At 54.7% G+C, this 12,501-nt stretch overlaps 1 protein-coding gene across 4 annotated transcripts in view; it reads right to left on the bottom strand.

Moving 5' to 3' along the window:
- The window catches only part of LOC107211356 (ankyrin repeat and fibronectin type-III domain-containing protein 1-like), a 185,343-nt gene that overhangs the window by 12,252 nt on the left and 160,590 nt on the right, over nucleotides 1–12,501 (bottom strand). For all 4 annotated transcript variants that reach the window (XM_015643297.3, XM_015643296.3, XM_015643304.3 and 1 more), the window contains 5 exons: nucleotides 3,144–3,345; nucleotides 2,620–2,827; nucleotides 2,128–2,322; nucleotides 1,758–1,871; nucleotides 1,093–1,190 (listed from right to left, as the gene is read on the bottom strand). In XM_015643297.3, the coding sequence (XP_015498783.1) occupies nucleotides 1,093–1,190; nucleotides 1,758–1,871; nucleotides 2,128–2,322; nucleotides 2,620–2,827; nucleotides 3,144–3,345 (817 nt within the window). The remainder of the gene's footprint in view (nucleotides 1–1,092; nucleotides 1,191–1,757; nucleotides 1,872–2,127; nucleotides 2,323–2,619; nucleotides 2,828–3,143; nucleotides 3,346–12,501) is intronic.

The raw sequence follows: 12,501 nt of genomic DNA on the forward strand, positions 1-12,501 counted from the left end.
AGTGACAGTGATTAAAGCCTCTGATTAAAGCCCAGTGAAGCTGCCAGATGTTGCCAGGCCTCCAGGCACTCATGAAGGCGACAGGAGCCTGTGAAGCAGCTCTGAGAGTGTGATTGATGGGCTTGAAGCAGTTCCTTGCAGCGATGCTGCTCTGGGCTCTGCTCCAGCCCCTCCTGCCACACCGGGGGCAGCTCCTGCCCTGACAGTGCTCCCGGGCTCGGCACTGCTGCTGTGCCCAAGCCTCTGTCACCTCCCCGAGGGTGCTCTCTGCTCCTTCAGTCAGTGCTCCCTGCCTGCCTGCCCCTGGTAAGGGTGACCCCATGTATCCCAGCATCTGCCCATGTTGCCATCCAGAGCTCCATCCCACCACGGTCCCCGTGTCCCCAGTGCTGGCCCAGGCACAGCTCTTGTGCTTTTCAGGAAGATAAAACAGCAGCAGCCACAGTCCCACCAGCCACGATCTTGCTGAGCTCCCAAAGATTGAGATGGGGCTGGTCTCCCCTCTGGGTGACATCGGGGCTGGGGCAAGGGGTTGGACTGGGCAGGTGGCAGAGGAATGAGCCATTGATTTATTGCTCAGGAAAAGCCCGGGTGGACACAGGAGTGTGGTGGGAGCCAGAAGATAAATCAGGCATTGGGTGAATGGGCCCATTCTGCCTGTCACTGCCGAGTCCCCAGGCACCCTGTCAGGGAGGTTCCCCACTGTCAGAGGCTGTGGCCGTGCGGGGACAAGCAGATGCCTCTCCCAGCCCCACACTTGGCTCTGCCCAAGCTGTGCCTATGGCACGCAGCATGGCACAATCCTATTGTTCCTGCTCAGAATGATCACAGAAACAAAGAACCATTAAGGTTGGAAAAGGCGTCTAAGATCATTGAGTCCAACCCCTGCCAAGGCCACCACTAAACCATGTCCCCAAGTACCAAATACATGTCTTTTGAATATTTCCAGGGATGATGACCCTGCCACTGCTGTGGGCAGCCTGTGCCAGTGCCTGATTCCTTCCCCGTGGGCTGCACTATGGCCTGTGGCTTCTCCCAGCTGTGGCTTCTCCCTGCTGATCGCTGCCCGCTGTGGGCACCCCCGGCACTCACCGACACCAGCCCCTGAATGGTGAAGTGCAGGTCCTTCAGCTTGTCGATCACAGCTTCTCCCAGCAATGGTGAGAAGGTGGGGGAACAGCTCCACTCCACTGCGAGGAGAGAGACCCCAACGTGCCATGAGGCCCTGGAGTGGGGACAGGCCACCAGGGCTGGGGCTGCACGTCACAGACAGCAGCTGCAGGGGGACTGAAAATGCACAGGAGATGGAGGCAGCAGAGTGAAGGCAGGGGAAAAGGCAATTCATAGTGGGGGGAAGGTCATAGGGAGCTGCTGTCCTCACCAAGCCACATAAGATGGTGTCAGCATCTTTAATTGGTGGCTCAGAAGTGGGGGATGGAAGAAATTCTTACAGAAGCCAAAAATACCTGGTTTAAGTGGGTGAAGGGTGCATGACAACAAAGTTTTCCCAGTGTGCAGGATGAGGGGGCAGCCTACAAGTGACACCCCAAGTTTTGCCTTGGTGCAGGATGATGTTTGGTCTAGCTCAGAGCATTTGGGTGATGGTCAGGCTGTCCTGGCTTCTTCTGCGCACCAGCATAGAAGTGGCCTGAATGGGGCTTGGCAGCACTGCCCATGGCTTTGTTGTGTTGACATGGGGTGCAAGGTACCTGCTGTGGCTGTGTGACCCTGCCCTGTGCAGGAATCCTGGTCCTTACCTTTGTACTTGGTGACAACGGCAGAGTTGACACTCAGGGGCTCCCAGAAGGTCACCTGCAATGAGGAGCTGCTGGCCACAGAGAGGTGGACGCTGCTGGGGGCATCTGGCACTCCTGGGGACAGAGGGTACAGGACTGCTACAGTGAGGATGGTCACTCTGAACATTCCTGTGTCTGTCTTGGGCCTCTCCCCGGCCCCCAGGGACGTATTCCCTGATGGAACACGTTCTCCCCTCCATGCAGCCATACTGCAAGGCCTGGCCACAGGGTGCAGGGACCCTCTGATGGGTGCTGGTGCCATGCATAGCCCCACTCCTTCCCCTGAAGCCAGGACAGCCCCCCAACCCCCAGCCCTCCTGTGGTCACTCACTGGCATGCTCAAACCCTGCCTTCATGCGCTTGTAAAGCCGGAACCGCCACTCCCAGGCCTTGAGCTGCTTCTCCTTCTCGGAGCAGTCGGCGTTGGGGGCCTCGTTCACCACCTGTGCCATCAGCTCGTTGACGCGCTGCTCCGCCTCCCGCACCAGCGTGGACAGGTGCAGAGAGCGGCTCTCCAGGCTCACAACTGTGGGAGGGTGGCCGTGCCCACAGAGCCCAGGAGGAGAGGGAGAAGAAGGTGGTTAGGGCAAGCTCTGCCTCTGCTGGCAATGAATCCCTGCCCTGACACCCCATCCTCCCCTCTGTGTCCTGCTCCTGGGCTCCACCTGAGCGCACGGTTCCCCTCGAGCCCTGCTGCAGCCTGCAGCAGTCTCCCAGAGCCCAGTGATCGCCTCCCCACCTGCATCCAGTGTCCCCAGTGCCCCACTGCACCATGCTGGAGACCCAGGTGGTGAGCAGAGTGCAGCTCCCTGTCCCAACTCACAGTGTGGGCTCTCCTTTGCTCCTGCCTGCAGCAGAGCCCTGGCAATGGGAGCGTTGTTGGTCATGATGGCGATGTCCAGGGGCAGAAGCCCCTCGCTGTTGGGGGTGTTGAGGTCCAGCTCCTCAGGGCTGTAGTGCTTCAGCAGCTCCTGCACCCTGTCAAGGTCCTGCAGCTCCACAGCCTCAAAGAGTGCAGCATTGCTTTGGAACTGGGTGAATGGAGAAATGCAGCTGGGCTGAGCACAGGGCACCCTCCATCCCACCAAACACCCTGCACCCTCATTAGCACCCCATGAACCCAATCAGAGAGAGGGTGCCCTCATCCCAAGGGCTTGGGAGCATCAGCTCTTTGCAGACACATCTGGATGATGCCAAAGAAACTCCTGGACCAGCTCCAACTGAACTTGCCACAGCTTCACTTAACACATTCTTGTGTTCTCACCCAGGTTCCAGCACCACCCCCACAGGGACCCTCACCCCCACAGACCCTCTGTCCCCATCTGGATGGAGGCAGTAGGCACTGACCAGGTAGGACTTGCGGAGCTTCTCCTTCTCACCCCGTCCCACCAGGCTGCCCTCATCGAAGGAGGTGTAGTTGACACGGAATTTCCCAGACAGGTTTCGGTAGAGCCTCTTGGCTGCATTTGGTGAGGAAGGGCCTGGTGGCTTCCTGGCCTGTGCCAGCTGCAGGTCCCGCATCTGCTGCGTCATTTTAGGGGAGGAGGACCTGAGAAAAAGCCAGGAGGGAAATGAGGCACGGGAGGATGTGCCAGAAAGGCAGAGGCACATCTGTACTGTCAGGATCAGGACAGGAATCAGGAGAGCCAGAAAGAGGGAATGGGCAATGTGAGCAGCTGCAAGATGGATGCCAGTGCCAGCAATGCCCTCACCCATCTGTTTTCAGCTGAGGTAGATCTGTTCCTCCTCCTCACCACTGCTGATGGCTCTGCAGTGGTGCCAAGGAGCTCATATGATCCCTGCAGGTAAGCCATTTCATTCCAGACACAAGCTGCGATGCCCAAAGCAACCTCAAGCTGCTCAGCTCTACAACTGGCCTGGATCCATGTCACCAGGGCAATCTCTCCACACACCCAGTCTCCACCATCCAGCTCCTACAGAGATGGGTTGCCCCATCCAGGGATGCCCAGCCCCCTCAGCAGTGGAGGCTGCAGGGCCCAGCAGCCCCCAGAGCCGTGCTGGGGGAGTGTTGTCCATCACCCTTGGCTTGGGATAGCCTCGTGTACCCTCTCCACACCCACCCTTCTCCAGGAACCCATGTCCTGCACTTACCACCATCCCTCAGCCCTTTTTGGTACATGACTTTTCTTGGAGTTGTTATTCCAGCAAAGGGCACTCTCTGGAAGTAAAGTGGGAGCAGGGAACATTAAGGGCCATTTCTAAGGGCATCCAGACAATGCCAGGTCCTGATGGGGACCAGTGACCCCAGTCTTCTTCCTACCAAGAGATCCTCACAGCTGCTCCTTACCTTCTCCCTCCATTAACCTACAAAATCTTTTCTCCTCTCTGATTATAGAATCACAAACTGGTTTGGGTTGGGAGGGACCTTGAAGACCATCTAGTTCCAATGCTCTGCCACTGGGACGTGATTTTGATTCTTATTTTCAGTATCTACAAGTCACAGGGAAAGCTGGTGTCTTTTCTGGGGCTCTCCAGAGTGGGAGCTGTGCCTCTCCCTGCAGCCAGGATCCTCCTATCTCCAGCAAGACCTTATCCCACCAGTCAAAATCCCCTGCTTTGGTGTGAGCATGGCCTTGTTGCTGTGTGGGGCTTCTGCCCATGAGTCATCCCGTATGGCATGGAGGGTTTCCACTGCGTCAAACATCTGATCCTCTTCTTGCTGGAGCTCTGGCACAGCTCCCAGAGAGGAGCATCATGTCTAAGGAGCATTTAGCATGGCTACACTTCACACAGTTTCTCTCAGTTTTGACCCCAGCCCCCTGTGTGTAAGATATTTATACACAGGGGGATATATTAGGGGCAAGGTCTTCCCCCCCTTGCTTTACTGGTTAAATATCAAGTGTGATAAAAGCATGACATTTGGCTGAAGATCATGCCAAAACACTCCAGAGAGACTGTGCCTGTGGTAAGGATGTTTATAAAGCCATCATCATGAGACAGGATATTAATAAACCCTCACTCATTTCAGATGAGGCACAGTGGGCTGCAGAAGGACTTTAATGATTTTACCTTTTATTACTGTGATATTTAAGAGTGGAAAATGCTGCAGAGGTTGGCTCCTGGCAATCATTCATCTCACCAGCTTCAGCCTGTGGATTTAGAGGTCTCCAGTGTGGCCCAAGTCACAGTGTCAAGCTGCTGCCCTGGGTTGCTCCAGGAATGGACATTATCTGAACACAGGGCTTCATGGATCAGACACTGAGCACCAACCACACCATTTGTAAAAGCAGACAGGTGTTTTGTCACTTCAGGTGGCAAAATACCCTTGAGCAGCCACGTGGGAGTGGGTGAGTTTTGAGCAGCAGAGTCCTACTGGTTCTGGTGGGGAGGAAGGGATATGCAGCCAGGAATGTGTCACCATGGTGGGACAGACCTGCACAATGCAAGGAGGGGCTGGAAAAGCAGTCCTGTGGTCTCCAGGACCTGCCTGGCTCTGGACATGGAGTGCTCAGCCTGTGCACACCACGTGTCATCATGGACAGGGAGCAGCCCCTGGCACAGCCTCTCCTGAGGGCTCCACGTGCCAAGGGCACACACACACACAGCACACACAGCCTTCTGCAGGGGGCAGGGACAGGATCCCAGGGGGCACAGGGGCAGCAGCACATCTCTGCTGTCACTGGTGCAGACATGAGAAAAGCCACCTGTGCCTGAGCAGGCAGAGCTGTTCTGGAAGGAAGAGGCAGGAAGGCAGATCCTGACCCTCAGGCAAAGCCTGAGATGCAAAGCATTGCCTGGCATATTTAGGAACTGACTTGAAAGGTTCTCCAGCAAAACCTTGCTCTTTCTCTTCTGTTTAAGAGTTCCCTGCTACCCAAGTTCTTCTGTCTCCTCTCCACCTCCAGCTGCTGCTCTGAGGTGAAGCTGGCTCTTTCAGCAGGCTCATCAACAAGATGTGCAAACTCCACTGCGGCTCCCCTTCTTCAAAGGAGGCAACAATGCTCTCCCACACTGAGTGCTCTTCCCTCTCTGGAAGCTGGAGCAGACCCTGTTGTAACAGATCCCTGCTCCATTTGTGCCTGCAGAACCAGGGTTTAAAATGGAGTGGTGCTTTGGAGAGAAGGTCCTTTGTTCTGCCAATTAAAATACATGGCAAATGACCCAGTGCAGGCAGACTGCACAGCTGGGAGGAAGCTCTCTCAGAGATGGCAGAAACAGAGACACAGAGAAATTTCTCACTGTTTTCCCTCCTCTAATTTGCTTTTAATGAGAAATAAAGAGATGGAAATCATTCAGTGCTCAGGAGTGAACATCTATCTACATTAAACCAGCTGCCCCCAAGATAAAAGAGTTTCCTGCCCTGTGGTTATAAGTCATCTGGACTCAGTGAAATGGTCTTGATTTATCTAGAGCTAAACTTTTCCCTGGAGCAACTGATAGCTGAAAACACCTACAGATGTCCTGCTCTCAGAGGCCAAGCAGCCAACACCAGCTCACCCATGGCAAAGCCCCATCCTGCAGGGAGGAGTGGGAGGAGATCCCACCTCCTCCACCTGAAGAGTCTCAGTGCAGCCAAACTAAATTTATCCTAGCTACAACTGGTTCTTGTTGCAAATTATTGTCCTTCTGTCTGCAATCAGGGGACAGGTGCTTTGCCTGCCCCAGCAGTTCAGCTCTCTGGCCATGGGGGATGTGTTTGTGATCATCAGGGAAGTGATGTGGACATCAGGTTTGCAGTGCCATAAAGCCACACACCAGCAAACTCCATCCCCCTCTGCACAGAAGAAGCTGAGGTTCTGTGGAAGGATGAATTGGGGCTGGTCAGATCCATCTGGGGTCACTTTTGGGCCTCTCATGACAAGAAAAACCTTGAGGGGCTGGAGCGTGTCCAGGGCAGGGAACAGAGCTGGGAAGGGGCTGGAGCAGCAGCAGCAGCTGAGGGAGCTGGGAAAGGGGCTCAGCCTGGAGAAAAGGAGGCTCAGGGGGCCCTTCTGGCTCTGCACAACTCCCTGACAGGAGGGGACAGCCAGGGGAGTTGGGCTCTGCTCTCAGGGAAAAGGGACGACATAAGATGAAACAGCCTCAAGCTGTGCCAGGGGAGGGTTAGATTGTATACTGGGGAAATTTCTCCATGGAAAGGGTGGTCAGACACTGGTACAGCTGCCCAGGGCAGTGGTGGAGTCACCATCTCTTGAGGGATTTAAAAGCTGTGTGGATGTGGCACTTGGGGACATTGTTTAGTGGTGGCCTTGGCAGTGCTGGGTTAATTGTTGGATTTGATGATCTTAAATGTTTTTTCCAATCTTAGTGATTCTAACTATGATTCTGTCTCAGGAAACCAATGCAATAGAGGTGGTTTTCTCTTTTTTAAAAGCACATGAGGATGGACAAGCATAAGGCACCTTCATTTTTTCCCTTCCTCCAGCATTGAACACAAGCAAATCCACTGGGTCGTTTATAATGTGGTTTATGGATATTCTGAATGTTAATGTTTGCAACACTGCAGATCTTGGCCTAGTAAAAAGTGTTAATAATTGTTGCAATTCCTTGATTTTAAGTGAATTTTGTTGAAGGGTGTAGCCCCTCTGAGTCTCCAGCTGAGAACCAGTCCCTGACAGCCAGGACAGAGCCCAGGGGGCTGGGAGAGCACTGCCAGCCCAGCCCAGCCCAGTGGGTACCTGCACAGGCAGGGAATGACCACCCTGCCCACAGCTCCCAGGCAACACATAAGGAAAAAAAAATTATCATGAGGGTGGGCAGGCCCTGGCACAGGGTGCCCAGAGAAGCTGTGGCTGCCCCTGGATCCCTGGAAGTGTCCAAGGCCAGGCTGGATGGGGCTTGGAGCACCTGGGACAGTGGAAGGTGTCCCTGCCATGGCAGGAGCTGGGATGAGGCAAACAATCTTCAAGGTCCCTTCCAACCCAGAGCAGTCCATGATTCTGATGTGGCTGGTGGGGACCATGGTGGCCATCCCACAACCTCTCACCACCAGGAGCCTGGGCTGTGAACAGCTCCATGTGCCAGCTGGCAGCAGTGACCTTCCAGCCACACCCTGAGGCTGCCTGGTCCCTGCTGCCCCCCAGGCTGCCTGTGGGAAGGAAAAGCTCCCGGGTGCCTGCCCAAGGTGGCAGGGAGAGGGCAGGCTCCAGGCACACGACATCAGCTCAGCACTATGTTCCAGGCCCTGGAGTCAGTGTGGGTGGCTGTCACTCCAGGGAGCTGCTCCCACCATTCCCAGCCTGATGCAGCGAACAAGGAAGCAGCACAGCTGTGTGCATGAGGAAAAGGGAGCCTGAAGGATGAAGGATGAAAGATGCTGATGGCTTTCAGAGGACAAGGGTTGGTATTGGGAGCAGAAGAGGGACTGGGCCCTTGCAGAGTTTGCTGTAGCCTCACAGCCATGTGGATGTCAGTGGTGTGTTAAAGGGATGCAAGGGATGCTCTCCTGAACCAGGCTCCAATTCAGTTCACAGGGGTACCCAAGGGTGGAACAGGCAGAGGACAGGAGAACCCTAAAAGCCAGTTATCAGGGAGAGACAGCCCAATCCAGCCAAGCTCACCCCAGCCAGGAGCTCACAGCAGGAGGTGACCAGCACCAAGCATGATCAGCAGGGCAAGGGGGCAAATCTGCTCCTCTGCCCCACTCAGGTGAGACCCCACCTGCAGAGCTGCCTCCAGATCTGGGCCCCCAGGAAATTGAGTCCAGAGGAGGCCACAGAGATGCTCCAAGGACAGGAGCCCCTCTGCTCTGGAGCCAGGCTGAGGATGTTCACATGTTCACATAGAAGAGAAGGCTCCAGGGAGACCTCTGAGTACATTCCAGTGCCTTAAAGGGGCTCCAGGAGAGTTCAAGAGGGATGAGGGATGGGGGGGGCCTGGAGGGACAGGACACAGGGAATGGCTTCCCAGAGGGCAAGGATAGATGGGATATTGGGAAGCAAATATTCCCTGTGAGAGTGGGGAGGCTGTTGCATAGGGTGCCCAGAGAAGCTGTGGCTGTCTCTGGATCCCTGGAAGGGTCCAAGGCCAGGCTGGATGGGGCTTGGAGCAGCCTGGGACAGTGGAAGGTGTCCCTGCCATGGCAGGGATGAAATGAGATGAGATTTAAGGTCACTTCCAATCTGAGCTGTCCCATGGCTGTATGATCCTATGAGATCAAGTGGCACAATCAACATACACCTGTTTCCTGAGAGAAAAATGAGTGTGAGAGGTCTCTCCACACCTGAGCACACCCAGGGCCACGCTCAACCCTGTGCAGCACAAATTCATAACTATGGCCATGGACACTTGGACACCAACACTCTACAGCAGAGAACAACACTCACAGCAGATCCTCTGGGGAGAAGGGGGACATGAGGTGCCATGTCTGGCACGAAGAGGAGCTGCTGATGCATTTGCATTTTCCACTGGTTTTGCCTATGCATAAGCAATTTTTCATGACTGGCAAAAGAGAGAATGGATTAAAAATGGAACATGAGTAGGGGAACCCGTCCAAAGAGTGGGATTTCATAACCCATCAAAAAGCACGCCCAGAACTAGGACCAAATGCCGTGATCAGCATCCCTGCAAGGCAGCAGGGCCCTTGGAGCAGCAGTTATCCATCCTGGGCTCTGCAGACCACCGAGGCATTTAGGTGTTGTGCAGTGACCTGGCCATGCCGACGCAGAGCAAAACACTCCTGCTCCATGGAAACATCTGTGTGCCTAGAAAACACACTTGCTTATTGAAACCTGGGTCCAGGGAAAGGCACCAAAACAGACTTTGTTTCTTTGTTAGTTAGTTAGTTTGTTTGTTTGTTTCCTCCAGCTTTTCTCTTTTCTCCCCACTTGGCAAACCTGCTGGGTTTTGTTTTGCATGGAGCTGAAGCAAGCATGCCCCTTTTGTTTAGCAATGAAAACTAACTTATATAGATGCTGCTCCTGCCAAGACATTTTTGTTGGAGCTCCAGAAGCCCAGTGCTGTTAGACCCCAGTGCTCAGAGGAGCTCAGTGTGGAGTCAGGCCCCTGGGTCAGTGCAGAACTCCCTGAGCACCAGTGGCAGCACATCGTCCCTGCTGTCCCCACAGCAGACACCACGGTGTGTCTGTGCTGCCCGAGGAGCTCATGGCATGTGAGAACACATGGCAGCAGAGAACACCCCCACGGACACACAGCCCACCCTGGCAAGGCTCTGGAGTGGAAAGCTGATTCCCAGCAGCTCGGTATCCAAATGAAAAGCACATCCTGGGGGAGATCTGAAATGCCCAGCAGTGCTCAGTGCTCTCCACCTCTCCAGGGGATGAGGAAGAGCATCACCCTTGGAGCACTTCCCCTTGGAGCACTCCCCTTGCACCAAATCAGAAGGGTTTTGCACCTTTTGGGAACACTTGTGCTGGGAACACATGGCAAGGACCATCCCCTGGGTTCAGTCCTCACCCAGCTGTGGCAGAAGGGACTCCCACAGGCTGGACACATGAGATTCCACACCACAGGGCTGCCTGGGGGCTGGCAGAGTCCTCCTGAGGCACAGCACAAAAGAGCCTTCCCAAATGTCTTATCCCCATTGCATCTCCCTCTTCACTCACAGGCTGAATTTGGGAAAAACAGAGACTTCAGGACCCTGAGAGAGGCTTGGAGCCAACCAAGTAGATCACTCACTGACAGTGTCCCATAAAACACCCCACTGCTGCAGGCCCAGCTGTGCCTTTGGGGAGGAAGGGAGTGGAGACACTTGAAAAAACTCTACAGCAACACAATAATGCTGCTGCTTCTTGCTTTTTTTATTTTTTTAATTAGACCTCCTGATCACTGCTTAAAAGTGAGACCAGAAGGATCTTGTGGTTCAATGCCCATTAAAATGTACCCCAAATCAGACTTTGATTTGCAGTGTCCCCATGACCTCTGCCAGCACAGAAAGGGCATCCTCCTGCACACACACCTCGTGCAGCCCTGCCAGGGCAGGGGCACCTCTCCCTGGGGACTGTGCTGAGGGACATGGCACAATGACAGCTTCACCAGCCAAGGCAGCTGGTGCTGCTAACACCAGCAGCCCATGAGCACCACCTTGGGCTGCAGTGAAGGGGGCACCAGTGGACACAGTCTGGCTCCTGACACTCCAGCCTGGCTCCAGGCACCCCAAACTATCCCTTGAGGGAGGTGATTCAACATTTCAGAGGCTCACACAGTCTCCATCCACAGGTCTGGGTCAGGATGGAGATGCTGGAAGCTTTTATAACTCAGCCCAGCTCTGCTGATTTTATTGTTTTCACAAGGACTTACCCCAGCAGAGCTCCTGCATGTTCTGTGTGGAAGTCCCTACCTAGAAAATCACAGAAAATCCACCTTTCTGCTTCTATGCTGCCAAACTTTTGTGGGGACGGAGCTGAGTGTGTCTGTGCATTACTGTCTGAGGGCATCTCTGACTGGAGGGGTTTGGGAGCTGCTGCTCGGGATGCAGCACCCCTACATGACCCACACACATCCTTGGGGCACCTCCAGTGCCAAAACCCGCTGGTCCCTCCCCACCAGCACAGGCACCAAGGATGGCTCAGCCCTGGGCTCCTATCTCCAGGCCAGGGCAAACCTTCCTCATTGCCTCGCCACAAAGCCAGTCTTTAATTGCTGCTTGACATTAAGTATATGAGCAAGGAAGTCTTGGGTAAATGTTCTTGCTATGGGAACACACAGTGCTGAGTCTCTTTAATTACATTGTTTTTGTTTGGCTTTTTTTATTAGTTGTGCTGCGGCTTCCCCTCCCTGACAGGCCAGTGAGGCTCACGCTAAATATGGCCGGGTTTGGAGTCCAAGGTGAAACCCGAAGCGCGGCACCAGACTGGCTGGACGTGGTGCAAGCCAGGGTTACACGGGACACACATTCCAGCCCCGGCTCCTGCGCTCCCCCCGCCCTGCTCACACACCGCAGCCTCTCCCAGAACAGCCACCACGCTCCAAACCACCTCTACAGCTTCCTCTTCCTTGTCCTGGGAAATCCTCCCATTAACAGCCCAACCCCGGGCCCCAGGCTGCCCCATTTCTGTCGTGCTCATCACTTCCACACTGGTCCACATCTCCATGGTACCCATCGAGCCCATCTCCATCACATCCTTCTGTGTTCTCCCCATCCCCAACTGCCCTGCCCCACACCTGCTCAGCCCACCTCCAGGCTGCCCCTCAGGGCCAGAGAGCTTTCTTCCCGCTGGCCACACTGCTTTCATCTTCCTCTGCCCTCCTTGTTATTTTAAAGGCATTCCAGAGGATGCTGTCAGGCTTGGATGTGGTTTGCTTGGGTTGTTTGTTTTCGTACTGGAGGTTTTATGATCGCACTGGGAACAAGCCCTAATTGAGCTGCAATTCGAATTGCAGTCCGTGGGTATTTGTTTCATTTTTGGAAAGGCTCAAATGGCTGTGCAGCTTAGGCTGGAGAATGTATTTGGTTTTAACTGGAACCTGATGGAGACAGGACAGAGCAGGACAGGCTGCCCCAAGTCATGATCAAAGTTCCTGGGGAAGCCCAGTGTGGTCAGCCCAGTGCCAGGTACCCACTACACAACAGGCAGTGGTGGTTGTGATCACAGCCCTGTGACCACCCAAAAACTCTGGCACTGTCAGGGAGGAGGCAGACAGAGCCAGAACTCTGGTGCCAAGAGCCAAAGCGCACAGCCCTGGGGCCTGGCTCGGTGGGAGCTTGCAGCCACCCTGCAAACTTCTATTCCCTGGGAACTGCTGCCCTTGCAAACCCCTGCAAATCCATGTCCCCTGCAAATCC

This window comes from Parus major, chromosome 14 (genome assembly GCF_001522545.3).
Source record: "Parus major isolate Abel chromosome 14, Parus_major1.1, whole genome shotgun sequence".
In the NCBI taxonomy this organism is placed as follows: Eukaryota; Metazoa; Chordata; class Aves; order Passeriformes; family Paridae; genus Parus; species Parus major.